At 41.9% G+C, this 25,777-nt stretch overlaps 3 protein-coding genes across 7 annotated transcripts in view; 2 read left to right on the forward strand and 1 right to left on the reverse strand.

Moving 5' to 3' along the window:
• LOC129592969 (midasin-like) overlaps positions 1-15,482 on the forward strand; it is a 38,455-nt gene extending 22,973 nt beyond the window's left edge. Inside the window, exons 3-23 of the mRNA XM_055489131.1 lie at positions 5,576-5,790; positions 5,975-6,218; positions 6,509-6,655; positions 6,967-7,145; positions 7,232-7,426; positions 7,801-7,989; positions 8,257-8,670; positions 9,112-9,321; positions 9,381-9,518; positions 10,023-10,170; positions 10,230-10,375; positions 11,007-11,241; positions 11,387-11,655; positions 11,975-12,190; positions 12,269-12,460; positions 12,562-12,768; positions 13,100-13,302; positions 13,445-13,619; positions 14,088-14,282; positions 14,562-14,777; positions 15,104-15,482. Of these exons, the coding sequence (XP_055345106.1) occupies positions 5,576-5,790; positions 5,975-6,218; positions 6,509-6,655; positions 6,967-7,145; positions 7,232-7,426; positions 7,801-7,989; positions 8,257-8,670; positions 9,112-9,321; positions 9,381-9,518; positions 10,023-10,170; positions 10,230-10,375; positions 11,007-11,241; positions 11,387-11,655; positions 11,975-12,190; positions 12,269-12,460; positions 12,562-12,768; positions 13,100-13,302; positions 13,445-13,619; positions 14,088-14,282; positions 14,562-14,777; positions 15,104-15,301 (4,331 nt within the window). The 3' untranslated portion in view covers positions 15,302-15,482. The remainder of the gene's footprint in view (positions 1-5,575; positions 5,791-5,974; positions 6,219-6,508; positions 6,656-6,966; positions 7,146-7,231; positions 7,427-7,800; positions 7,990-8,256; positions 8,671-9,111; positions 9,322-9,380; positions 9,519-10,022; positions 10,171-10,229; positions 10,376-11,006; positions 11,242-11,386; positions 11,656-11,974; positions 12,191-12,268; positions 12,461-12,561; positions 12,769-13,099; positions 13,303-13,444; positions 13,620-14,087; positions 14,283-14,561; positions 14,778-15,103) is intronic.
• Positions 15,483-17,831: 2,349 nt separating this feature from the next.
• LOC129592938 (prolactin-releasing peptide receptor-like) lies at positions 17,832-20,614 on the forward strand. The gene is made up of 2 exons (XM_055489095.1): positions 17,832-18,897; positions 19,636-20,614. The coding sequence occupies exons 1-2, from the start codon at positions 18,004-18,006 to the stop codon at positions 20,125-20,127; spliced, it is 1,386 nt and encodes a 461-aa protein (XP_055345070.1). The 5' UTR covers positions 17,832-18,003; the 3' UTR covers positions 20,128-20,614.
• LOC129592883 (zinc metalloproteinase nas-14-like) lies at positions 20,466-25,771 on the reverse strand. 5 transcript variants are annotated; one of them, XM_055489024.1, is made up of 11 exons: positions 25,515-25,771; positions 25,311-25,434; positions 25,046-25,224; positions 24,727-24,963; positions 24,387-24,455; positions 24,028-24,084; positions 23,841-23,948; positions 23,504-23,746; positions 23,117-23,152; positions 21,590-21,658; positions 20,466-21,471 (listed from the first exon to the last, which is right to left on the reverse strand). In XM_055489024.1, the coding sequence occupies exons 1-11, from the start codon at positions 25,681-25,683 to the stop codon at positions 20,639-20,641; spliced, it is 2,124 nt and encodes a 707-aa protein (XP_055344999.1). In that variant the 5' UTR covers positions 25,684-25,771; the 3' UTR covers positions 20,466-20,638. The 5 variants fall into 5 exon arrangements, 4 of the variants coding, with proteins under 4 accessions (XP_055344999.1, XP_055344998.1, XP_055345000.1 ...); XM_055489023.1 differs by having other exon boundaries at positions 25,311-25,458; XR_008691019.1 differs by having other exon boundaries at positions 21,434-21,471; positions 22,632-23,152; positions 25,311-25,458.
• Between the last annotated feature and the right edge of the window lie 6 nt (positions 25,772-25,777).

Genomic DNA, 25,777 nt, shown 5'->3' on the forward strand with positions numbered 1-25,777 from the left:
CGGTCATGCAGTGCCCGCAAAAAGCGAGTGCACTTTCCTAGTTGTTAGAATTTATATTATGAGATTATTATAGCCACGGGAACAGAAACCGGAAGCGTCGCACACGGTGTTGTCAGTTCTGTTATGTTCTGTTCATTCAACGTTATACAAGCTGGTTGCTTATATACTTACAAGCCCAGCACGGATGAATAATGTCTTAGGATTTCGAGCATGTAAAAAGGTTCACTGCATATGTATTAAAATAATGGCACAATGTTTATTACATTAAGGAGGCACGAACAAAATGAACAGGCGTGAGCAGAACCTGTTATTTTTGCTAATTCGCAGTCCGCTAATTTCAATGACAATTTGATATAATAACACATAGTGACAATCTGGTGATTTACAAACAGCCCATGTTAAGCTAATGGCCACCATGGTAACAAGCTTTTGAGTGACCACTGGATTGTGGGTAGTGGGCTTTCCAGAAAATTGATGATGCAGGAACACTCTCGACACTGAGAGGATTCTGTAGCATTTTAGAGCGTGCAGATTGGATGTGTGGAACGCGAGAACATTCGCTCCATCGGCAAAGTGTCGAGGACCCTTGTTACTTAGTTAGTATTCATATAACCAGCTTACGGGATCTACATCCGTACACAATCTTTTGCGGCGCAAGTTTTTACGCAATGCACACTTCGCAACGATTGATCGCATTGGTCCCAGCCGCGAAGAAAACTACGAAATTTAAGAAAAAAAAATCTAAGGAAACTTGAGAAACCCTAAGAAAGCCTAAGAAACCTAAGAAAACAAAGAAACCCAAGAAATCTAAGGAACCTAAGAAACCTAAGAAACCTAAGAAACCTGAGAAACCTGAGAAACCTAAGAATACCTAAGAATACCTAAGAAACCTGAGAATACCTAAGAAAACCTAAAAAACCTAAGAAACCTAAGAAAACCTAAGAAACCTAAGAAACCTAAGATATCTAAGAAATATCGTATACGAAAGAATACGAGGTAGACCGATCGCGCTGGTGGGATTGACTGCGATTAATTTTTGCATATGTTTCTTAAATTTTCAATACTTTGTAACGTGCCGATGCCGAAGGCCGCGGTCTGTCTTGGTTTTTCCGAACGGTCCGCGAACAGACAATGTATTTACCATGTATGTCTATGGGGGCCCATGACAACAATTTGTTTTTTGGGGCTACTCCTTCCCTTTTGGGGCGTATCGATGGCGCAATAGCGTAAGAACAATCGTCCCGTTGAGACGAATTTAACGCACTTGGCCGCGTCGAAATCGGTTCAGCCGTTCGCCCAAACATTGGCTACATTATCAATCGTGTATACGTGGTTACGGATGTAGATAACCAGTTTACGGAGGACTACATCCGTAACCAATTTATCGGCGTCGGCTTTTGGTGATTAATTATTTTTGGTTTTGTTCGCATCGAGGCCGCTGGCCGAGGCGTGTCGTGTCATTTACACACATGGGAACAACTTGTCCATGTGTGTCTATGGAGGCCCATGGTAACAACTTTCCTTTCCGGTCCCCTTTTTTCCCCTCGAGGCGCATCGTCTCGGTAATAGCGTAACATCCACCGCGTTGTTGCAGCGGTTCTGGCGCACTTGACCGCGTTGAAATCGGCCTACCCGTTCTCCCAAACATAGGTTTTTTAACCTTACTCTGTCATGGTTGTTACGGATGTAGTTAACAAGCTGAGCGCGGATGAATATTGGCTTACGACGATTTTAAAACTTTGTATTTCATGTGCAGTATATTGCTTAGCATGTAATCCAGTTTCCCGAAAAGTCAGAATGACAAAGCCGGACAAGTGTTCAAGATGGTTGTCCGCGGCGAGCGTACTGCGTTGTTGACCTTTTACACCCAGAGTTTGTATTGTTTTTTGCTCGCCTGCTAGGTTTTTTACTCTATTGAAATTTCTGAATTATTAAGCTACTCCTAGCAAATGCAGAGGCCGAATTGTGAAATTACCAAATTAATAAGCTGCTTTAGCCAGTGCAGTGGCCGAAATGACTTGTTCACACAGCCCGTGAAAAGAAGAAACGCAGAGGCGAAGACGAAGCTTTTCTTGTTGTTTGAGTGCAGTATTTAATGTGCCCGTGGTAACCGGCCAGCCATGTTAGCCCTATGGCATCCATGGTAACAAGCTTTTCGGTGACCACTGGCCTTAATAATTTGATGATAGCAAAACAAGACTGGTCTTAGATCACCCGCTAGACTGAGAGGTTTTCAAAACATTTTAAAGTACGCAAATTGGATGAGTAGAAGCTGAGATTACCGCGGTCTAACAGGAGAGGCCAAACACCTGCAAGAGATGTTTAGTATTCATATAACAAGATGAGCACGGATGAATATTGGCTTACGACTGGGCAAATAAATTAGTTTAAAATTTATACGTTGCAGCGCATTCGAGAAAGCAGCAACAGTTTTTTTTTTTTGTTTGAAAACAGTTGGTTTTTGTATAAGAAAACAGATTTTGTTAAGTTTATCGGATTTTACAAAAGACAGGGAATGCTCTTCGGCGGTTGTATCAGCTGAATTTTTCCTTTTCTTGTCGTTTGGCTTAGTGATTAGCCAACCTGTGGACGCTTGCTGTCATTGTCGGGTATTACTTTAGCAAACGGGGTCTCTCGGTCCAGTTGCTACTAATGTTCAGTTCTTAGATTGTTGACCTTTGTTTACAGAGTTTGTGTCGTTTTGTGGCTCGGCTGCTGTTTTTCTGTTAATATAGGAATTTTATTTCATAAATACGAGTACATAACATATCGAAAATAGTTAGTCACGAATTCACAGCAACAGAATCTCATTTAATGCTGCCGCTCCAGCATTTTTCTGTTTATTCTGCTAAACTCGCGAAACTGTAATAGCAACTGTAGCCAACGAAGTGTCGTACAGTCAGCCCACGGAACATGGGAAACGCAGAGGCGCAGCCGAAGCTGTTTCATGTTTGAGCTAATTGAGTAAGTAAGTACAGTCAAGTACTTACAATAGTGTGAGTTCTACCTATAGTAAGTTCTTGGTACAGTGTAATGTGACCGTGGTAACAGACCAGCCCATGTTAGCCCTATGGCCTCCATGGTAACAAGCTTTCGAGTGACCACTGGGCTTGAGGTTCTGCATATAGCGAACAACGATTAGCCTTAGATCACCCGCTAGACCGAGCGGTTTCCAGAACAATTTCAAACGAGAAAATTGGATGAGTGGGAGCTGAGATCATTGAGAACAAAGAGGAGAGGCAGAAAACCTGCAAGAGATGTACAGTATTCAGATAACCAGTTTACGGGATCTACATCGGTACGTATTGTCGTGGCGTACATTAGTTTCGAAAATTTTTACTTAAAGAAACATACGACTTTTTTGTATTCAAAAAATTTTATGAGCGTAAGAATTGTAAGAAGCCTTAAAAACGTAACAAACATGAGCAAACTAAGAAAACCTAAGAAATCTAAATTTAAAAAATCTACGAAACCTAAGAAGCCTTAAAAACGTAACAAACATCAGCAAACTAAGAAAACTTAATAAACCTTAGAAATTTAAGAAACCTAAGAAACCTAAGAACCCTAAGTAAGCTAAGGAACCAAAAATACAGATTGCGCTAATCGCCAGCTTGATTACTTTTATTATTTTGCCCTGGTTTACGATTTTTTATTTTGTTTGTCGAAGCGATGCCGAAGGCCGCGAGCTGCTTCTGTCGCTGCGACAGTACAAATGAACAGCCCACGTCCGTCTATGGGGGCCCATGACAACAATTTCTTTTTGGGGGCCTCTGTTTACCCGTTGAGGCGCATTGATTAAGCAATAGCGTAACATTACCGGCGTCGTTGCGACGATTCTAACGCACTTTTCTGCGTGAAAATCGGCCCAGCCGTTCGGCCAATCATGCGGAACAAAGCATACTCGTGTATAAGATGTTACGGATGTAGATAACCAGTTTACGTGATCTACATCCGTACATAAAGTTGCGGTGGACGATTGTTACGCAGTGCACACTTCGCATCGGGTGACGCGACCGCAAAGAAAACTAAGCAAATTTAAGAAATCCGAGATAACCTAAGAAAACCTAAGAAACTTAAGAAACCTAAGAAACCTAAGAAACCTAAGAAACCTAAGAAACCTCAGCAGATTTTTCTGTGTTTTGTCGCGCTTTTACAATCTTTTATGATTTGTTAGCGAAGCGATGCCGAAAGGCGCGGTCTGTCGTTGTCGCTCCGCATTACAGTACTCCACGTATGTCTACGGAGGACCATATTTTGTTTGCCGAAGCGATGCCGAAGGCCGCGTACTGCCTCTGTCGTTGCGACTGTATAAATGAATAGCCCACGTCCGTCTATGAGGGCCCATAGCAACAATTTCGTTTTGGGGGTCTCTGTTTCCCCGTTGGGGCGCATCGATTAAACAATAGCGTAACATTACCGGCCCCTTTGCGACGATTTAAACGCACTTTTCTGCGTGAAAATCGGCCCAGCCGTTCGGCCAATCATGCGGAACAAAGCATACTCGTGTATAAGATGTTACGGATGTAGATAACAAGATGAGCACGGATGAATATTGGCTTACGACTGGGCAAATAAATTAGTTTAAAATTCATACGTTGAAGCGTTTTCGAGAAAGCAGTAACAATTATTTTTTTTGTTTGAAAACAGTTGGTTTTTGTATAAGAAAACAGATTTTGTTCAGTTTATCGGATTTAACAAATGACAGGGAATGCTTTGCGGTCTGCGGTTGTATCAGCTAAATTTTTCCTTTTCTTATCGTTTGGCTTAGTGATTAGCCAACCTGTGGACGCTTGCTGTCATTGTCGGTTATTACTTTAGCAAACGGGGTCTATCAGTCCAGTATCTACTAATGTTCAGTTCTTAGATTGATGACCTTTGTTGATAGAGTTTGTGTCGTTTTGTGGCTCGGCCGCTGTTTTTCTGTTTATTCTGCTAAACTCGCGAAACTGTAATAGCAACTGTAGCCAACGAAGTGTAGCCAACGAAGTGTCGTTCAGACAGCCCACGGAACATAGGAAACGCAGAGGCGCAGCCAAAGCTGTTTCATGTTTTAGCTGATTGAGTAAGTACAGTGTAATGTGATCGTGGTAACAGACTAGCCCATGTTAGCCCTATGGCCTCCATGGTAACAAGCTTTCGAGTGACCACTGGGCTTGAGGTTTTGCATATAGCAAACAATGATTAGTCTTAGATCACCCGCCAGACCGAGCGGTTTCCAGAACATTTTAAAGCGAGAAAATTGGATGAGTGGGAGCTGAGATCATAGCGAACAAAGAGGAGAGGCAGAAAACCTGCAAGAGATGTATAGTATTCATATAACTACACGGTACATTCAGTAGTAAGTTACTGCACCTAAACATCTGCTAGACAAGGGGATTGGTGACCTGGGTGCACCGTACACTCATAGATCGGCTAGTAAGACAATGGTCATAGTTCACAAGTGCATGACACATTATGACTGTATATTATATTGGTAATATAATTTCTAACAATATTTAACATTTGACATTTTTTGACGTTTTTAGTCTGTGATTTTCTTGTCATATAATTTGTTTATTGGTTTTGATGATCGTAGATGTGGTGTGCTGCGTTTTGCGGAATATTCGCGGATTTTACGGGCAATTCGCCGGTGATGTGGAGCAGCTGGTGAGCAGCCGACGCGCCGCCATTGAGAAGGAGCTGAAGAACTTCGTGAAGATTGCCAGATGGAGTGATATGAATTATTTCAGTCTGGAGCAGACGGTGAAGAAATCCCACCGGAAGGTGATGGATCTCATGCGACAGTTTGCGGTAAGCGCGTTTAATTACGAATAAAATAAGAGTTATTATGGTAGCAGTTGAACAACTGTTTTTAAATAAAATAATTTTAAATCGCGATTGAATTAAAATTAAATTACAGTTAAGTTAGTTAATGTTAAATTTAATCAGATTAAATTAGTTTTAATTAATTTCATTTAATTAATTTCTTGTGTAGAATGTATTGGATGAACGTGTCAGTCTCGTGAAGCCCAGTGGAAATTTGTCGGTGTTCGTTGCGCCGGATTTGAACGTTGTTTTGCGTGGATTGAAGACATCTTCCGCCGAGGCTGTTCCGGCGAGGTTGCTGGTTAAAATCGCCAATTTACCAGCACTGACGCAGCGCAGCGCGGTGCTGGTGCGGCGCATCTGCCGGAGACTGCCGCTTTCGACTGCCGCCGCGGCGGTTGCCGCCATCGGAGGTAAATAATGATTCTACATTTTTTCCTTGCCATGAATTTAATTTTAATCGCCGAACAAATCCGTTTATTGTATCCTTTAAATATTTTTAAAATATTTTATCATTTAATGAAAATGTAGAAAAGTCTTCCCAGTAGTTCACCGTGAAAGGGTGATGAATATTAATTGTTTTTAATTTCGTTTGGTGAAATTTCAAAAATTCTTCTCAATAATTTAAAAAGATAAATAAATAAGTAAGGCAATTAATGTCAGTTAATGGCTGAATTAAGTTAGAAAATGTATTAATTCGTAGACCAAGCGGCAATACGCTGGAATGAATTGGACGAGCCGGCGCTGCCGACCGAAATGCCGGTGGAGAAGAAAAAAGCCGCGTTGAAAGCGCTGATCCAGCGGCGTCGCTTGGCCTATACCGATGTCAAGAAGCAGCTGCAAGAAATCGGTAGGTTAATATCTTTTGAAATAAATTCTCTCAAGTCAGTTTTTATAGGGCAGTTATTATTATAATTCCTCAATGACGACGCCACATCATTGTCTTAATTTTGGAAATCTAAATTTATTACATATTACCGGATGGCGCGGCAGCGTGCAGTGCAGTGTGCAACGTTGCGGAATAATTTGTGAAATTATTCCCTTTTATATTCATTTTTAATTTGCAAAACGAAATTATTCCGTTCCTGATTTTGTTTTAAAATTTAATTTGAAATTTTTATAATTAAATTTAATATGTACTAATATTGACGCGTCGTGCAGGAGCGTCGTGGCGGAAAGGCTGCGGTATCCAGCGGAGCTTGGAAGATTTCACCGGCGCCCTGAGCGGCGTCGCACTGAACGCATCATTAACGGCTCCGCGCGACGCCTGCCTGCAGCTGTTCCAGCGGGTGCTGGCGCAGATGGCCGTCTTCCAACGCCAACTAGAGAAGCCATTTCAAGTACGGATTTTGTCCTAGAATTTTCGACCGGTTCAGTGTTGCTTTTAACGAGGGATTTATTTTTTAAATATGTTTTTTTTGTGCAGGGAATTGCCGGTGAAGCCGGTGTGATGAAGGGTCTCGTGCAGCATCTGCACGCGCTGATCCTCCAGCAGGCGCACTCGGCGGCGGAAATGGCCGGGAAAATGACGCCGTTGGGCGGGTTTTTGCGGGGAATGGCGCGACCGGCAGTGGATCCGGCCTGGCCGGTGATCGTGGGAAAAGATTGTCTCCAGTTATTGGTACAGACGAATTTAATTTGGATTTAAAAGCCAGTTTAATTTCTGATTTATTTCCATTTAATTTTATTTAATTTCCATTTTATTTCAATTTTATTTCCAGTTAATTTTCATTTAATTGCCATTTAATTTGCATTAAATTTCTATTTAATTTCAATCTAGGAATGAATTAATTATAAATTACAGTACATTAAAATAAGGAAAATAAACTGCTGTAAATAGTTGTAGCAAAATCGCGTCAAAAATTTGATGAATTAATTGATAAAAAAATGGTTGATAATTGGTTGATAATTAATGGTGGGATAAATACATCTGAATAATGATTAGCATGAAGAGACAATTGACACAAATAATAATGATTTGTGATTTTCGTGTAGAAAAAAGCGCAGAGCATCGTATGTAGTTTGCAAGGGGCGGCCGAGCAGTACCGGCTGATCTTGGACGCCGTTCCCGAGAAGCAGACGAACGAGACCGTTATGGATTTGTTGTATGCTGAGGACAGCGAGCGCCCGCTCATTGTGGAGAAAAACACGGAGCAGTGGAATTCAGCTGAGCAGCTGTTAAAGGTGTGTAGATAAATCAACGGCGGATAATCGCCAGTAATTAGATAAATTCATTGCAGTTAATTTCGGATTTTTTTTGCTAGTACTGTAATTTACTGGTTTTATTGCCGATTTATCTGGAAAATAATGAATAATTTATTTCTACTTAATTACCGGTTTAATTTAAATTATTAAATTTAATTGGAATTAATTGCCGAATTAATTGCAGATAATTTAATGAGTTAATTGTAGTTAATTGCGGATTTTTTTGTTGATGCCGGTTGTTTGTAGAATATTTTATCGACTGTCGAAAAACATCGCGGCGTGATTGTCCAGCATGCATCCACACTGCCGCCACTGGGCGGTCCGGCGGAATTGGCGCTGCTGCATGCCCTCCGCGCCGATCTTCCCGGTCTCCGGCAAGCTTTTTCGTCGCTACACGACAAATTCGGCTGTTTTCCCCATGGAGCGGAGTTGCTGCGTGATTTGGATGATTTTTCGGCGGAATTAGCCAGTGGAAATCCGTCGGCCGAGGGCGCTGAGCAGTGGGCGGATCCGCTGGGAAAACTGATCGTCGCGGCCTTGAAGGGCGTCCAGAATATGCTGCCGACGACGAAACTCAGCGAAAATTCGGACGGAGAATTAAATATTGCCGTTTTAACCGATAACATCGGTCACTGGCAGAATTTACTGAATATTGCCCGGGTAATTGTTAAATGAAAGTGAAAAAAGTGTAAAATCTGAAAATAATTTGCAGTTAGATTGGCATTGAATTCTAGAATAAAATTAGATTAAACTGATGTTAAAATGAAATTAAACCAAAATAAATTATTTTTCAACTGAAATTAAACTTACTCTAATTCATCTTTAATTCCAATGAAGTGTAATTTAGTTTTATTATTTTTTCGGTTTGATGCTTTTGTAATTCTAAGTTAACTGTTACTGCAGACTTACTTCCATTTAATTTAAAATTAAACTGAAGCAAAGTAAATTGATTGAATTTAATTCAAGATAGAAATTAAATTACGAAACTAAATTCGCAAATTAAATAAAAGAATAAATTTGGATTACTCGTAAATTAATTAAAAAATGGAAATTAAATCGCTATTAAATTGAAAATTAAATTGGAATTAAATCGTTGATTAGGTGGGACAGCGGCTGAATAATTTCGTAACCGGCGCCAACCGTTCCGTGTGGGATACCGCGTTAAATCAGCTCATTGCACTGGCCGACGTCGTGGTGAATAATTACAGCGTGCTGGCCGGCGCCGTGCTGCGCGATGCCTTCGCCTTGATGGCCGGCACGTCGCGGCTACTCCTGCATTTATTGGAACTCTTCGGCCAAATTGTCGCGCAGGTGCGCGTCAATCGCGTTAACTCGGTGTAATTTTAATTCATTCAAAAAAATTGTTTAAGGGTTTTGGAAGTGGAAAAGTCCCGGAGGAAGAGGAGAGCGACGGGAAAGGCGAGAAATTTGAGGAGGTGGAGCAGGCGGGGCTGGGCGAGGGCGAGGGCACGAAGGATGTCAGCCAGGAAATTGAATCGGAAGATCAGGTTCGCACAGATTTTTATTTTCTCTCGATTATTTAATTTTTCTTCTGTTTTATTTTTCAAATGTTTTAAAACCACTTTCTGAAAGGCTTGGGTTCAATTTGAATTTTATTTCTAATTTCTTTGAAATTGTTATTGGGGAAATTTTAATGTATGTGTTCTGCTTCTGATGTTCTAATTTTTTTTATAATTTTTTCGATATTTTTTTGGTTTGATCTGAATTTTGTTTGCAGCTTTCTAATTTGTTCCAAGATTTTTCCGGCTAAATATGTATATAATTTTTGATTTTCTGATTTCTACGAGTAAATGATTTGTTTGACATTTTTCTGGTTTTTGTTTGCATTTTATTATTTGTGATTTCCTAATTTATTCTAAAATTTTTTCGGCCAGTTTGAATATAGTTTTTAATTTTTCTATTTTTTTCGAAATTGTTTTAGTGTAGTTTGAAGCACGCTTTAATTTTTAATATTCTTTTTGTTTGATATTACTGTTTTAATTGTAATTTAGCTGGAAGAAAGTCATGTCGCCGGCGAGAAAAAGGAACCGGAAGTGCAGCCGAACGCCCCGGCGGAAGAAGAGCACGGCGTGGAGATGAGCGAGGATTTCGACGCGGAAATGGACGATGTGCAGCGGGCAGAGCAGGACGAAATCAACGGTAAAAATCCTTTTTTTGTAAAAAGAAAAATTCAAGAATAAATTTTCCTGGTTGCGCAGAAGACGACGCTGAGGATGAAAAAGAGGACGACAAGCTGGATCAGCAGATGGGCGATCTGGGCGACGACGAGGACAATATTGACAATTTGGATGAGGAGGTGTGGCGGGATGATGCCGAAGCCGAGGAAGAAGACGATGACACCCAGGTGATGGTCAATAATAATGAGACTAATACTGAAATAAATAGATATTCGCGAAAAAAATATTGTTGTTGTGTACGCTGTTCAGCGGGAAACGGCTGAGATCGATGAAATTTTATGGAGTGTTGTAGTGCAGTGGCACGTTATCTGCTCGAACTTAGCTCCCAAACAATCCCATTACGGGTTATAATACAGCTTTGATTATTTGGACTTTTTACAGTAACTACATTTAACAACCATTTAAATTTTATTTTTTTTAGATTAATAATGTTTCTGTATTTATTTTGCTTTACTTTTGTATTTGCATTCCTTTTTTTTTTGCTGTTCATCTGTATTTCGTTCTTATTTTTCGGTTCTTTATTTTGATCCTGTAATTGATTTTATTTTTCTTATTCTTTTCATCTTGTTTTTATTTTGATATGATTATTAAGAAAATTTAAGCTCAGTTCAGATTATTTTGTTTCTCCTTATTACGTGCGTTGATGGAAAATTTAAAATATAACCAAACTACACGAAATAATCAGCAAGAAAATGGAAAAAAATTCACGAATAAGAATATTTGCCGATTTCCTATGTAAATAGAGAAAATTACAAAATAAATTCAAGATAATTCGTTTATTGAGTGATTTGTCGTCAGGATAAAAAGGAGGTGAACGGGAAAGGTCAGGCGCAAGCCGATCAGCAGAAATTAGTCGCCAAAGACGACAATCTCGTCCAAGGCGAAGAAAAACAACAGGGCGACGATACTCCGGCGGAAACGGAGGCGGAACCGACCACTGATCAAGAAATGAACGAGCAGGACGTCGAGAATGACGGAAAACCAACGGAGGATCTCATGCCAGAAAATGTCGATGAAAATCCCGAAGATGACGGTACGCAAATAATTTTTTATATAAATTCTTAAAGATCTATTAATATTTTTTATAAATCAATTTTTTCTTGATTAAACGGCGGAATTATTTATAAACTGCTTTTAGAGGTTTTTAAAATTTTTTAATTGAGCAGAGATTTTTTTAGAAATGGATGGGGAGGAAGAAAAAATTCCGGAGGATGGAGAAAACGCAGAGGAGGCGCCGGAAGCCGCGCCGGATGAAGAAATGTCGGGTGTCGCGGAAACTGAGGAAAAAGCACCGGAAATGCAGCAAGACCAGAATATGCAGCCACCCGCGAGCGCCAACGGGAACGACGAAGCGCAGACCGCGGAGACCGGCACGGAGGGACACGGCCAGTCGCTGCTCGATTTTCCCAAGGAGAATCTGAACGAATCCGAGCAGGATGCCGACGCGGTGAGTGATTAATTATCATTCGAATTTTCTAATTGAATTGTTAGGAATTTTTTATTATGGGTTTTTCTTTAATTATAATTATTTACTATTCGTAGAATAAATTTGAAAATTATATGAAAATTATATTGCTATTGAGTTTTTGCTCATTAGATAAAACCAGATTAAATTTTTTGTTATGATTATTTACAGAATAAATTAGGAAATAATGTTTTTAATTAAGTTAACAGTTGAATTACCATTCTTAAAAAGAAATTAATTATTTTTAATTAAACTGGATATTTAGCTGAGAATTGCTAAGTGAATTATGGCGAATATTCAGGAGAATGAAACCGGGACGCAGGGCGCGGCGCTGGACGCGTTGGGACGCGAGCGAGGTCAGCGCGGCGCCCAGTCGACGCCGGCTAATGCGAAAAACAAGAAAAGCCAGCCGAAGAAGAAATCGGCGGAGCCGCAGAAGCGGACGCTGGGCGATCCCTGCCAGGCCGCGCGCAAACGCCGGCGGGTCGTCGAGAACAGCGGCACCGCCGTCGACGAGGTGCGACGGCTGTTCAAATTGCAAATTCTTTTGAATAATAAATAGGCGATTACTGTAATTGTGGGTGATGATGTTTAGCTGAAAGAGCAAGCGGAGGCGGATGCGTACGAACACGTCGCTTCTGACAGCGAACAGTTGGACGCGCAGGCGGTGGATGTCGGCAGCCATGACGAGGCGCTGCAGCAGAAGCTGGACGGGATGCAGCTGGACGGGGACGAGGAGGAGGACGTCCCGGAAGAAGCTATGCAGGAGGACGAGGAAACGCCGCCGGTGTGTGCGTTTAATTGAATTAGATTATTTTAATTATTTTATGTATTGCTCTTTTTTTGTTTGTTATTAGGTTTTTTATTTTATTTAATTTCTTAATGCAGGATGAAGCGCCGTTAAAAGACGCGGAGAAGCTGAAATCAGCCGGGAAAAAAGAGAAGAATTCCCGTGAGAAGACCGCGGAATTAATTGGTGAAGAAGAGCGCGTGGAGACGGAAGGGGAATTTGTGCGGACGGCCGACACCGACCAGCCGGAGGAGTCCTTCTTCCACACGCAGCGGGAATATCTTCAACGCCACCTCCTCACCGAGGTCCGCAATAAAATACCCAATATATTAGAATTATTTAAATGAATGAAAAATGAATAAAAAATACATTACTGTACTGACACGATATTAAGGGTCAGGGTCAGTAAAATCCCCCGGACCGCCCGCACTAGGCGTCGGCTTCATTGATGTCAAAGGAACCGACAACTAGTGCGGGCGGTCTAGGGTATTTTACTGACCCTTAATATCGTGTAAATACAGTACAAAAAATCGAAAAAAAATACGCAAACCATAAAATTAAATTAGAAGTTCAATTAAGCAGCAGAATTAACGAAAAGATAAAGATGTAACTGGGAAATAAAGAGTTTAATTTTAGGAGGAAGCCGAGAAATTGCGGAAAGAATTAGCTGAGCAGACCAGCGCTTTATTACAACCCGCGCAGTCAGTTTTAAGCGCCGAACAGCGGCAAACCGGCATGGAATTATGGCGGAAATACGAGATGTTGACGGCGGGTCTGGCGTACGAGTTGTGCGAGCAGCTGCGGCTGGTGCTGGAGCCGACGAAGAAGGCCAAAATGCGGTGGGTGGGAAATGTTGTTGATTGTTGCTGAAAAATCTTTTTAAAAATATTTTTGACTACTCAAGAAAATTAAGAAAAATATTTTTGACTGTTTTTTCGGGAAAATATTCTTGTATTTAGAATGATTGTTTTCTTTTTGCAGCGGTGATTATCGAAGTGGAAAGCGACTGAATATGCGGCGTGTGATCGCCTACGTCGCCAGTGAATTCCGCAAGGACAAGATCTGGCTGCGCCGCAGTCTGCCCAGTCAGCGCCAGTACCAAATCCTGCTGGCTGTCGATGATTCCGCCAGCATGGCCGACAACCGCACCAAAGAGGTCGGCATTTCTAATTATTCCCGGCGTATTCTGATTATTCTCCATTTCTAATTTCTAATTATTCCCAATATTTTCTGAACTTTTTCCGTTTGCTTCTGAGTTTTTCTACAAATTTGTTTGACATTTTCTGGAATTAAATAATTGTTTCGAGAGCACTTGTGTAGCTGGTACTGTAGATTTTTGTTTGTTTAAAATTTTTTAAATATTTTTGAATTGTTGATTTTTTGGTTGGATTTTCTTCTGAATTTTTTTCGAATTTCCCTGGAAGATTTTCTTATTGTGCGTGTTCGGAATTGGTTTTTCCTTCGGTGAATTTTTTATCTGAATTAATTGACTGTTTTAGAAGCCCAGTGGATATTTTAGATTTTGTTGTCTTTTTTTAGTTCTCTCTCTTACTTATCTGGATTATTTGAGGATTTATTGTGAATGTTCTGGCATGGATTGTGAATGTTGTGCTTGTGTTTACAGTTGGCGTTCGAGTCGGTGGCGGTAATCCGGCAGGCGTTGTCGCTTCTGCAAGTGGGCGAGGTGGGCGTGTGCCGCTTCGGACAGGGCGTGGAGATGCTGCTGCCCCTGGGCGGGGGCGCCAGCGGCAGCAGTGAAGACGCCGCCGCCATGCTCTCCCGCTTCACTTTCGCCCAGAAACGCACCAATGTCCCTCTTGTAAGCGCTTTTATTCTGCTGCAGTTATTATTTATATTTCTCGTATTTATATTTCTTTCGTTTTCGGATTTTTGCTGGAATTTTCCTTTTTTATTTATTGGTCCAGTCTTCCGGTCTTTTTGATTTCTCCAGTTTATCCGTAGATTATTGCTGTTACATTCCCGGTATGTAATTATTTTTTAAATTGGATTTCTTTTTAAAATGTTTGTATTTAATTTGGAGTGATTATTGTGCTTTTTATGGAGTAATTTCAAGTGCGGTATTTTTCTGGATGAGCAGATGCTGGAGTCGGTGGCGGGGGTCTTCCAGGCGGCGCGGACGCGGCTGCTGACGGTGCCCAGCGTGGCGCAGCTGCTGCTGATCGTGTCGGATGGGCGCGGCGTCTTCCAGGACGGCGACGAGCGGGTCGAGCGCGCCGTGCGCAGCGTCGTCGGCGCCGGCGTCTTCGTCGTCTTCCTCATCCTCGACAATCCCACCGCCAACCCAACAAAACAGGTTCGCTACGGAATCGCCATATATTCTTATTTATTCAGCATTATTTTCTTACATTTTAATATTTATCTGATTAAATTACCAGTATATTATTCATTGTTTTCTAATAATTTACGGTAATCCTAAAATTATACTCGTACTCTTACTATTCTTGATTGAAGAAATGGATATTTGTTTACTTTTCAAAATTTAATATGACGTGATTTATGATTACAAGAAAAGAAAAATGGAGAAAATTACAAATCAGAATTAATGAAACATTTTAGTATTAGGAAAATAATTGAATTCTGACCATTATTTAAGTAATATTTTTTGGATTTTGGGTGTAGAATGACGAGTCGATCGTGAAGCACGAGAAGGTGATCTTGCACGACAAGGGACTGCCGACGCAGCGCGTGGAGAGGCGCAGCTACATGCAGTGCTTCCCCTTTCCTTTCTATCTCGTTCTACGCAGCGTTCGCCAACTGCCCAACACATTATGCGACGCGCTGCGCCAGTGGTTCGAGCTCATCGCCGCCCAGGATTAAAACGAGAATGCCGGTTATAACAAATAACATTAATATTAAATGGCAGTTGGTTTTCCTGTCTTTTCTTTCTTGTTGAATTTGTTTTTGTTTTTAACGCTGGATGGAGCCTTCTAATTGTTTGTGATGATTTTAGACTGGTAATTATTTGGCGAATAATGTAATAAAAATGTGCAAGAATGTACTGGGGTTTTACTCTTAAATAAATTCGACGGAAAATATCAGGAAAAAATCACAGATTTCACGAATTACGAGGGTCGTTCTATAAGTTTTTAGCACCCGTTTGTCATCTTTCGCTGCAGCAAGTTTTCGTCTTCTCTTCCATAAAATATATTTCTTTAGTCTATATACGTCGTAGAAGTCTATTTACAAAATCTCAAAACGAATTCACAGCAATTTACGCGGTAAAGAACATATCGTCCCATGAGAATTTCTTTCCCCTCTTTATCTAGCTGTTTTTCTGCCTTTTGTCACGAATCGATTTTTTTAAAGTAAGAAATGATTTAAACTTTTGAGGTAGTAAGGGATGTGAATAAAGTAGACCCGTGAAGAAATTCTTGACTGACGTTGCAAAAAAAAGGAAGAAACGTCCAAAAAATGTGTCTGCGCGCTTTCTGGATGTCAAACCGTACGGAGGATACCGAGTCAAAATTAATCTTCCTCAAGCTTATCAGCGAGGAGCTGCAGCAGAACTCAGACACTGTACCCTTCTGAATGCTAAGTCCCTCTGCTATTGTTTTCATGGTCATAAGAAAAATTCTTGGTTATGGCTGTTATTTAGGGAACCGGCAGTATATAATTATGGAAGAAATCGTACGCCTTCCACGAATAACTGCTCCACTGGGCAAGCGGTAGCGATGATTTCAGTATACGCTGATGCACGGTATAAGGAATATACGCCGTCACCACCAGCACATTCACAGCGGCCAACACGGTCAAGATAGCCTTCATACGCCGCATTAGTATGACGATACTGGTGATGTTGCAATTCCCAAAACACAGATGGCGAGCGCTAGGTACTCATGTATTCTGGCGTATACGTCATGAATTGACCAGAAAAATTCCCCATGAAACGGCAACGATCTGTAACCGGAAGTGATGTCGGTGGCATTCTTGTCGATAATTATTTGTCCTTCCATCATGACATTATAGGAGACCGTATCATTGCCAAAGCCGATTGAACGTCTGCGAGTGTAATAACGCAGCTCGGCACTGGTCGGAAATAGTCATGAACATGACCAGAGGTGAGCAGAAATTAGAAGCAAGAAAAACAGCAGCCAATTGGGAAAGTTTTAAACCCTCATAGAGTTCACGTAAAATCCTTAGAAGGCACAAAATACAATTTGTACTAATGTATATATGTATATGGATCGTACCATGTGAAACGCTGACATTCATCTGTTACACAAACATGTACACAGAGGTACGATGGGCCTCTGTTTTTTAAATAAAAATTCAAGGTATCTCTCGGTAGAAGTGATTACCGGATTCTTCACAGTATTTACTGTAGGTACTGTAGGAATGCAGCATATGTATACCGGTACGAGTACACGCTGATGATAATGATACACATAGTTACGAGTATTATTCTGCCGAATGTGTTGCACAGAGGGAGACAATTTTTACATCAGCTGATAACAGATAAAGCAGTTGCTTGTGAAGCCAGTTGAAATACAGCAAAGAAATCTTCGCAACTGTTAATTGTTGTTCTAATTTTCTGATAACGCCGTCAAAAGCAAATTCTAAATTTGCGCAGGATCACTTTGCGCTTAGTGTCTTAATTCGAGAATGCTTGGAATATTAAAATATTACTCGTATTAAAGTTAACGGAAACAATTTAGGAAATATAAAATTTAATAAATAAAAGCCGAATGTGAAGGAATATCTGGTTAAGAAACCCATGTAATGTTTCTTTAACATAATAATTATGAGTTTTTCCCTAGATACCAGCGCTCATGATCTAGCATTTACTGGTAAATTTTCGGTGCACAGCTGACTGCTTTTCTGTTGTCTTTTCTAAAAATCATCGTGACACCAACACGAACGTCATCCCTGTTGTTTCTGCGTATTAATATTACGCAGTCTGGGAATGATTTTCGGGCAAAATTACCGGGTTGGAGTACTTTTGCCGGAGATTAAATCAAGCTTAGCCTCGGGACACAAACTCTCCGTGTATTCCACCTGCATCGGCACGGACGGAATTGAATCCCGGCACAGGCAGGGTCTATCATCAAATCCGCTTACCGGCAAATCAGTAGGTAAACTGCAGTACAATGCCGGCGCCGGATGTACACGGCCCGTATTCAATAGACCGCACAATGTGACGCACAATGTATACACTTTGTCGGTACATTGCCGGGTTTTCCCACACGATGCGCAGGCTCACCATTTTCCCTATCGATCCAACTGCATCCCAACGTCAAACACCGTGGCCACTCTCTCGCTCTCAACAGCTGCTCTCATCGATCGAGCATACAGCAGCGTAGACACGATATTTTCCCGTTAATAATTGCCTCATCGCGGCAGTTTTTATATAATCGATCCTTGTCGCACGCATTTTGATCCCACAACATCCCAGATTGATTTCTCCTGTAGACAATTCCCAGATCGACAATTTTTTTTTAAAGATTTGGACATTGCTGAATTTCAATTAATAACCTACAAATTTGTACAGCGGAATTGTAGTTGTACAGCTGAAGACTAAAATGACTACCAAATCGTCATCTATTACGCCAATCCCGTTTTTCACTGGCCCGACGATTGAGCTGATGGCCGACATGGTCCAGGAGATGGCGGACGGGGCCCGGGACGCCGACAACCCCTTCGATCCGTCCCGCATCACCACCCCAGTCCCCTCCACCCCCTCATCCCTCGCCACTCCACCCTGGCAGTTCCGTCCGCAGCCAGTCAACAGTCTCTTCGACTCCCTGACCCTCCGCGCCACCATCGGGGCCCTGCACGCCATCGTCTTCCTGTCCGGGATTCTGGTCAACCTCCTGGTGATCGTGGTGGTGGCGCGGGGGCGCCGACACGGCCTGCACACCGTCACCAACACCCTCCTGTGCAGTCTGTCTGCCAACTACATCGTCATGTGTCTCTTCACTGGCCCCCTGATGCCGCTGAGCGCCTACACCCACGGCTGGTATTTCGGCCCGCTCCTCTGCCACATGTTCCCGTCCATCGAGACCGCCACGTTGTCGGTGGCCACCCTGACCATTACGGCCATCGCGCTGGAGCGTTTCTTCACCATTTGCTGTCCGATGGTCCCGCGGCTGCGAGTCAAACATGGAATAGTGATAGCCGCGGTCATCTGGATGGTGGCGTACGGGTTGGCGGTGCCGTATGGGATGTATATGACCCGGACGGTGCGTGAGAAAGGGATGCCGGTGCGGTGTATAGATGACTGGTCGATGGATGGGCGCCGGACGGTGGGGCTGGTGTCTGTGGTGGTGCAGAATATTCTACCGTTGGCTATCTGTGTGGTGTCGTATTTGGCGGTGTGGTGGAAATTGGGCGATCCGCTGATGCGTGTGGTGCTGGTTAACTGTACACACGGTGGGACGGAAGTCACAAGTCTCGAAGACGAACGCCGTCGCATCGTAAGTAAATTTATTTTTATAGCTGTCACAGTAACATTCCATTTTATGCCAGTCCAACACAGAAATATCAAGAACATTTCATTCTGTTTATTCGTTAGTCGTTTCTTGAGTATCTGCACACGAGAATGCCGCACTGATATGATTATATTTCCAGCTTGATAGTTATAAGAAAACCCAGATCAAGTCAACGACATTTGTAAGGGTTCGTATTTAGTTTGGCGGCTCGTCGAAATTCGGCCGGCTCCAGATTTTTATTAATGTTAACTTGAGCTATTTTAGGTTTAATTGTTTAACGTATTTCTTTCATGCCATCTTCCTTTCTTAATTAAGACAGCTTCTTTAATCTTCTTCTGGTGTTATTTTGCATATTTTTTGGGCTGCATTTTCTTTATGAGCCTCATGCTGTTAAATAATGTTTAAATTTAGGATATGACAAATAAAATTATGCAGTTGCTACAGTGCTGTATACATATAAGTTATAACGCCTATAATCGACTTAATGCATCCATGTATTTACTTAAAACTATTCGCACTTTGTTCGCCGGTTGCACGCAGGCTAACATTTTTCTGATAAATCTCTGTGTTCCTTTTTTAGCCTTTTTAGACTGTTTGGCATGTTTTTATAATCTTGGCCTATTTTATACTTTTCCACTAGCGAAGGTTTTAATGAACCTTGTAATATTCTTTTGAAGCCTAACATTTGTACTTTTTTGATAACCGATGACCTTACACTGACAGATAATGCTGGTGTGGAACGCCATGATCTTCGCTCTCTGCTGGCTGCCATTGGCCGTCATCGACCTTCTTGGCGCACATTTTCCGCAAACGACGTCGGAGGATTCCGATGGTTTCCTCTTCCTCTTCTTCATGGGACACCTGTTAGCCGTCAGTTCGGCCGTGTGGAACCCGGTTTTATTTGCCGTAATGGACTGGCGTTTCCGGCGCCAGTTGGAGCAGCTTTTTGCCCGCTGTCGTATCTGCAAAACCGGCCATGTGGACCCCGAACAGGACAGCAACATGATGGCGGTGTACAGTACCGATAAATCCCTGCCAACCGCCGGTGACAATCTGGTCTTTGAGGTCAACGCGGGTGAGACGCCGCCTCCGTACGCCTACGTGTATTCCGTGGATGCCGGTCAACCACAACAGGCGCAGCTGGCGCCGACGGCACTACGCACCGATGACTACGCGGCACTCCTTGATTATCCGCACGAAGAAATGAATTCTTAATCTACTGTATCCGCAAACCGCAGTATTTAAGACACCTTTTTATTTACAATATTTTTCATTAAGTCTTTGGTCTTTTTTTCTGTATTATAGATTTTACTAAACATAATATTTCAGATTTGCCAGGTCAGGTCGTTTTCAGTTACAATTTTCGTTTAATTTTTATTCGTTATTTTATTTGTTTTCTAAAGGCGTTCCAGATTCGCCGTGTATCACACAAATCCCATACGGTTTAAACCCTTTAAGTGATTTTGATCCTTTTAATACTTATTGCAACCGTCTGTATTACCAGTTTTTATACTAATAACATGAAAGTAGTAAGTAAAATTCTTCCCTGTTTTTTTAATCATTTTGCTTTTTAATGAGGTTGTTAATGCTTTGTGCTAACAATTTTCAGTAACAAAGTAGTAACGTAGTGCACTTCTAAACGCTGTCCTTGTAGACAAATGTTATCATGATAAAAGAGATAAAGCTTAACTTGTTGGTTACAATCCATATAAAATCGCATTAAATCTTAACATTCTGATGCTGTGGGTGCGTTGATAGAAAATCTTGATCCTGGCTGGTTAACAGCATTGCTGGTTGCGTGAGCCGGTCTCTTGCAATCCATGGGCAAATGTATCTCTTCCGGCTCATAGTTTCCGTTGTAAAACGCGTTGGTTATGGTATACACCGCACCTTCGTCGACCCGCCGCAATAACTTCTTGTTGTTGTTCCACCATTCACGAAACCAGACAAATTCGCAGCCACACTGAATCTTGCGCAAACTCTCACTGGGTTCCGTCGTGTTTGCAGTGCTTGATGCCGACGTGGAACCCTCCAGAGAAAGTAATCGTAAGTCTTGCAGATCAGAAAAAGTGCCTTTTTGGAGATTTTTAATAGTTGAGGAGCGAAATAAAATAATCTTTAATTTTGTTGAATGTTGGAAATCGTTTTTCATGATATCCAGATCCGAACACCCAATCAGCTGAAATTCTAGAAGATTAACGAATCGAAGCTGTCTCAGTTTGCCCGTTGTGCGGCTGCTCACGCAGAACCACAGGCGTAATCTGACCGCCTGTTGTCGCACCGGAAAAAAATTACTGGACGTAATTCCGACACTGTCCATCATTTCTACGCTAATTGCACGCCGTGGCGGCTGCGATAAAGATGTTGCTGTTGTTCTGATTTCCTCGGCAGTTGCGGAGCGCATGCATGATATTTCTAATCCTGTCGAAACGATGCTGTCGCATTCACTTGGCTGGAGAGTAGGAGGTCTGCAGTTCTTCGTGAACTGCCGGCTGCATTGGTCCATCGACACTGGCTCCTCGGAAAATTGTGGAAATGGTTCTTGATTACTTTCAGGTTCTGTAATTACATACCTTATCTGCCTGTTAATAATATTACAGAAATATGCGCATACCCAAAAAAATACTGTGGCTAAGGCACTACAAATAGGACTGAATTCCGTTTACAGTATACCCACCTTCTGCATCTTCGGTGGTGCTGTCAACGGCGCTTGTGGTTGTTTCGGATGTTTCCGTCGCTTCCTGAACTGCATTTACAAAAAAAGGGAACAAACCGTTTTAAAGAAGCAAAGCGATAAATCCGGCGTTACCGATACGAAAATAATGAAACATTGTGCTTTGTGCGCGACATGTGCTTCGTAGCTGGAATTACGTACTCCTACCGAACATAAATCCGAACACTATAGCAACAATAATAAAATGATAAACGGTAAATCATATGAGAATATGAGAATGATAATATGCAAAGATACAGCTACAAAAACTCATCAATAACCAGTTCTGCCATCAGTACGTCTTGTGATTTCAGAATTTATTTTTGACCTCATTGATGACTTCAGTATTTTCTAAACACATCAGACTGTCGTCAGGCCACATAGGGCTCTCTAGCGGGTACTAATAAACCCTGGGAATGGGAATCGGGAATTGGTATTGGGAATTGGTAGTGGGAATGGTATTGGTAATGGGAAACTCCATAATAAATGGGAACGGTAATGGTATTTCGTAATGGGAATGGGAATCGATTGATAAATTTAACCCAGGCCTTCCCGGCATCCGATCCCGTTCAAATTAGACCATGGGAACCAGGATTTGTCGATAAAAAATTCAATTAAGAAATCAATTTTTTTCAAAATTTTGCTAGCCATAGACCAGCTAAAACAGATTGGTATCAATCTGACAATAACGGGCTGCCTTGTAGGCGTGACAAATTATAAATTCAATTGTTGTTTATACGGTTATAAATATAAAGTTATTTTGGCTAAAAAACACTTTAAACTAGACAGTTTTCAAAGGACATAATAATATGCTGTTAATCTTTACGAGCATAATATTATTGCCCGTCGAAATGATCACCGGTCAGCAATGTTTGCTAACCACTACACTACCTACTAGCCCCCAGTCGGTGGGCAAGCTTGGGACACTTTCCTTGAGGTAAAGGCAGTAACCTTCTTAGGTAACCCGGAAATAAGTGCGGCACTGTACGCTGATAAACGTACTTACATTGCCGTATTAATGACCACTGGACCACCGTTTGCTTATCGCGTTTGTCTGCATGCATCTTGTCACGACCTATCACTCAGAACCTCACAGCACACACTGACCGCTCAAAGCGTACTGTAATTGGTGGCAACTACAAAGTATATGGTTGCTATGTCACACATGTTGTCCTGCAACAATAACTTTCGACCACAAAAAAATGGAAAAAAAATCAAATCCATGGAGCATCCATTTTCTCCACCGGACAGTAATCACTCCGTCGACCACTGTCCACTGAAAAGACTTCCAGTTAAAAACCCATAAAAGGTTGTCTTAGAACACCAATTTGCAGAATGTTGCGACATATACTGGATTTAACTTAAAAATCGTGTATGACGGCTGTACCCCTCTGTAGCCCTATGTTGCCTGACTTGCCTAATTCGCTCTTGGCCGTCAGACACACCAAACATTAAAACGTTAGGAATAGATGCAGAAAATCTTTGAAGTACCTTTAGGTGCACCGTCGACTGTGAATTCGAAACAGGCTACGAAAATAAAGGGATACTGTAATTCAGGCACAGTATGTACATGTACTAAGCATCATGTTTAGCCACAACGCAAAACTCCAGCCGGGTGACGGCAGCAAGACGCAAGCCAAGGAGCTCTTTCCTCAGCCTTTGAAAACCCCCTGTATTAAAATCTACAAACCTACCTAAAACGATATAGCCCCTTGTATTAAAATGTACAAGCCTGCCTAAAATAAGGCGGGCCCCCGGCTTCTGGCCAAGAAGTTCTGGGCTTGCCGTTCAACCACATCTGCATTGGGGATATTAGTCCCACTGCCGTTGACGTCCATATTCACATTATTACCACCGTTTGTGTTATTAACTTATTACCAACTTTGTCTTTAACTGCAATATTCGTTGACGTTTCAGCGGACGCATCCGTTGACGATTGAAAAGAAACACCGGGAATGTTGGCGCCTTGGATGGTCGTGATGAATTCCGTGGCAACGCTGCGGGCATCAATCTGGTCGTTACTGGTGCCCTCAATGTGGAACGTCACCACTTTCATGCCGGGCAGACCGGAATCGGCTTCGAAAAGGAGAACGATCTTCATGTTGGACAGCCCATGGCTGGCTGCACAATTAAAAAAAAACAATAAGCACCCGGCGCATTCAATCATAATTTTTTAATTGAGATTTGAGAAGTTAGCTATTTAATTGGTAAATACAGTAAGTTTGCTCGAAGAGGACGAGTATCTGGTGCAACAGCCTGGGGTGCTCATGGACGGATGTATACGCGAAATTGGCCTGAATTGGGATCTTGAAGTGGTAGAGTGCTAATAAAAAAACTGATTAATAATATCAGCACTTCATGATTCGGGAAGTGCAAATCGGGAAAATCTATGATGTTTGTACATCGGGGTCCTCGGGTCGTAGTCACTTTCCCTATCGCTGTCGTTTGCCTAACTCCAACTACAAAAAAACTGTTCCATTACCAATACAAAATGCAAGTTTGAAGATCGCGCCACTTCTAGTGGCGACATTAAGGGAATCATGGTAATCTGTGCCACCGGAACTTTTTTTGTATAAGGTACTTCGGAAAAGTTTTGGCGATATTGCTAAAATACTTAAAAAGCTTTGCAAAAAAGAAGGAAAATTTCGATCGTGTTCCAAGTTTTTTTCAGATTTCGATTTCACGTACATTGTTTACACTAATATGTGTTAAAAAACGGCCTGCGCCATTTAAACTGGAGCCAGATTTGTCTTCTTTTTACCTTCGTCGGCGTAACCAGTGGTGATAGCGACACTTGTCGTGTTTTCTTGCGTTTTTGTTGTTTCTTCCACTGTAACAGCCAACAGACGGATTAAAAAAATGCCTTAGATAGCTTTTCGAACCTGCAAGTCGGCTCCAGGTTGTGCAAGCGCTTTTCGATAATCTGGAAGGGACAGCTTGGGACGCCAAGGACGTCCGCTTCCCAGTTTAAGATTAAAGTGAGACGCTTATAACTCTTCTGCTTCTTTTATCGAAATAAACAAGCTATTCCGCTACAGTATTGCAGTACAAATACAGCGAACATCAACGAAACAATCCCCAAATAATTACTGTAAATTTACCTATGGATTCAGCAGGTATTATGGCCTTTGTACACTTGAAATGTCTTTGTATTCTAGCCACATCTAGGATGCTTAAGTTATCTCGCTGTCCCATCCTAACGTGCTTTTCCTTTGGAAGAATAGTAGGAACTGCGCTGTCCTTGGCAAATGCATTAACCTTATAGTGCATTACTGATTGATAATCGTATGGTAAACCGTAGGTATTTCCTGACAAAATGCGGAACTGGTCGCGGTTCACTGAAAACAATGTTTTTGGTGAAATACAATGAAAAGGGCAAGACATAAAGAAACCTGCTTCTCTGTAAGCGCATAAACGCACTTTCTGCAATGTTATCCCAGAAAATAGTAACATAATCATCTCGATCGCTGCGGGAATGTTCGTGATAGAAGCCCATAGCATGCATTAGTTGGTGTTGTATATCTCCGTGGAAATGCGTACAGCTGGCAGTGAACGTCATAGTGAGATTCCCGCTCTGACGCCCGACAGAGGATGAACATCTAAGGACATTTGTTGGTAGTTGGTAAGAACTTGTTGAAGCACTTGAAACTGCAGAACCAGTACTGGTTCATTTGTTTCACCTTACACTGTTCCCTTTTTAATCAAAACGTAGTCGGTCTCGGTGGTTCGCACAACGAAGCGCACACAATCGCCGGTTAAGCGGCTGATGATAACCATCGATTTCAAGATAAACTGTTTCTCTTGTGTGGCTAGCCATGGCAAAAAAAGCAAATCTAGAGTAGGTGTCAAATGTATGCATAAAGTATGTGAGATAACCCACGCTTCTTACTGAAGTCATCCCCGTCTCGGGCAAACTCATAAGGAATGGTGTTATCGGGCCAGCGCCGGTCTTCGCCAGTCACAGCGTTTGCCACAACAGAACCATGAAATCGAATGCATGAAAATACCATGTACACCGCGAAGCGGATCATGATAATTATGGTGATCGAGGACTGCATTAGTGGATTCGATTCTGGCACGAGCGGTACCGTACCGAGAGACTCTTTGGATTATGAGCATCGCCAAGTGCATCGTCATTATTTTACGGCTAAA

Source organism: Paramacrobiotus metropolitanus, unplaced genomic scaffold (assembly GCF_019649055.1).
Source record: "Paramacrobiotus metropolitanus isolate TYO unplaced genomic scaffold, Prichtersi_v1.0 Parri_scaffold0000057, whole genome shotgun sequence".
Lineage (NCBI taxonomy): Eukaryota > Metazoa > Tardigrada > Eutardigrada > Parachela > Macrobiotidae > Paramacrobiotus > Paramacrobiotus metropolitanus.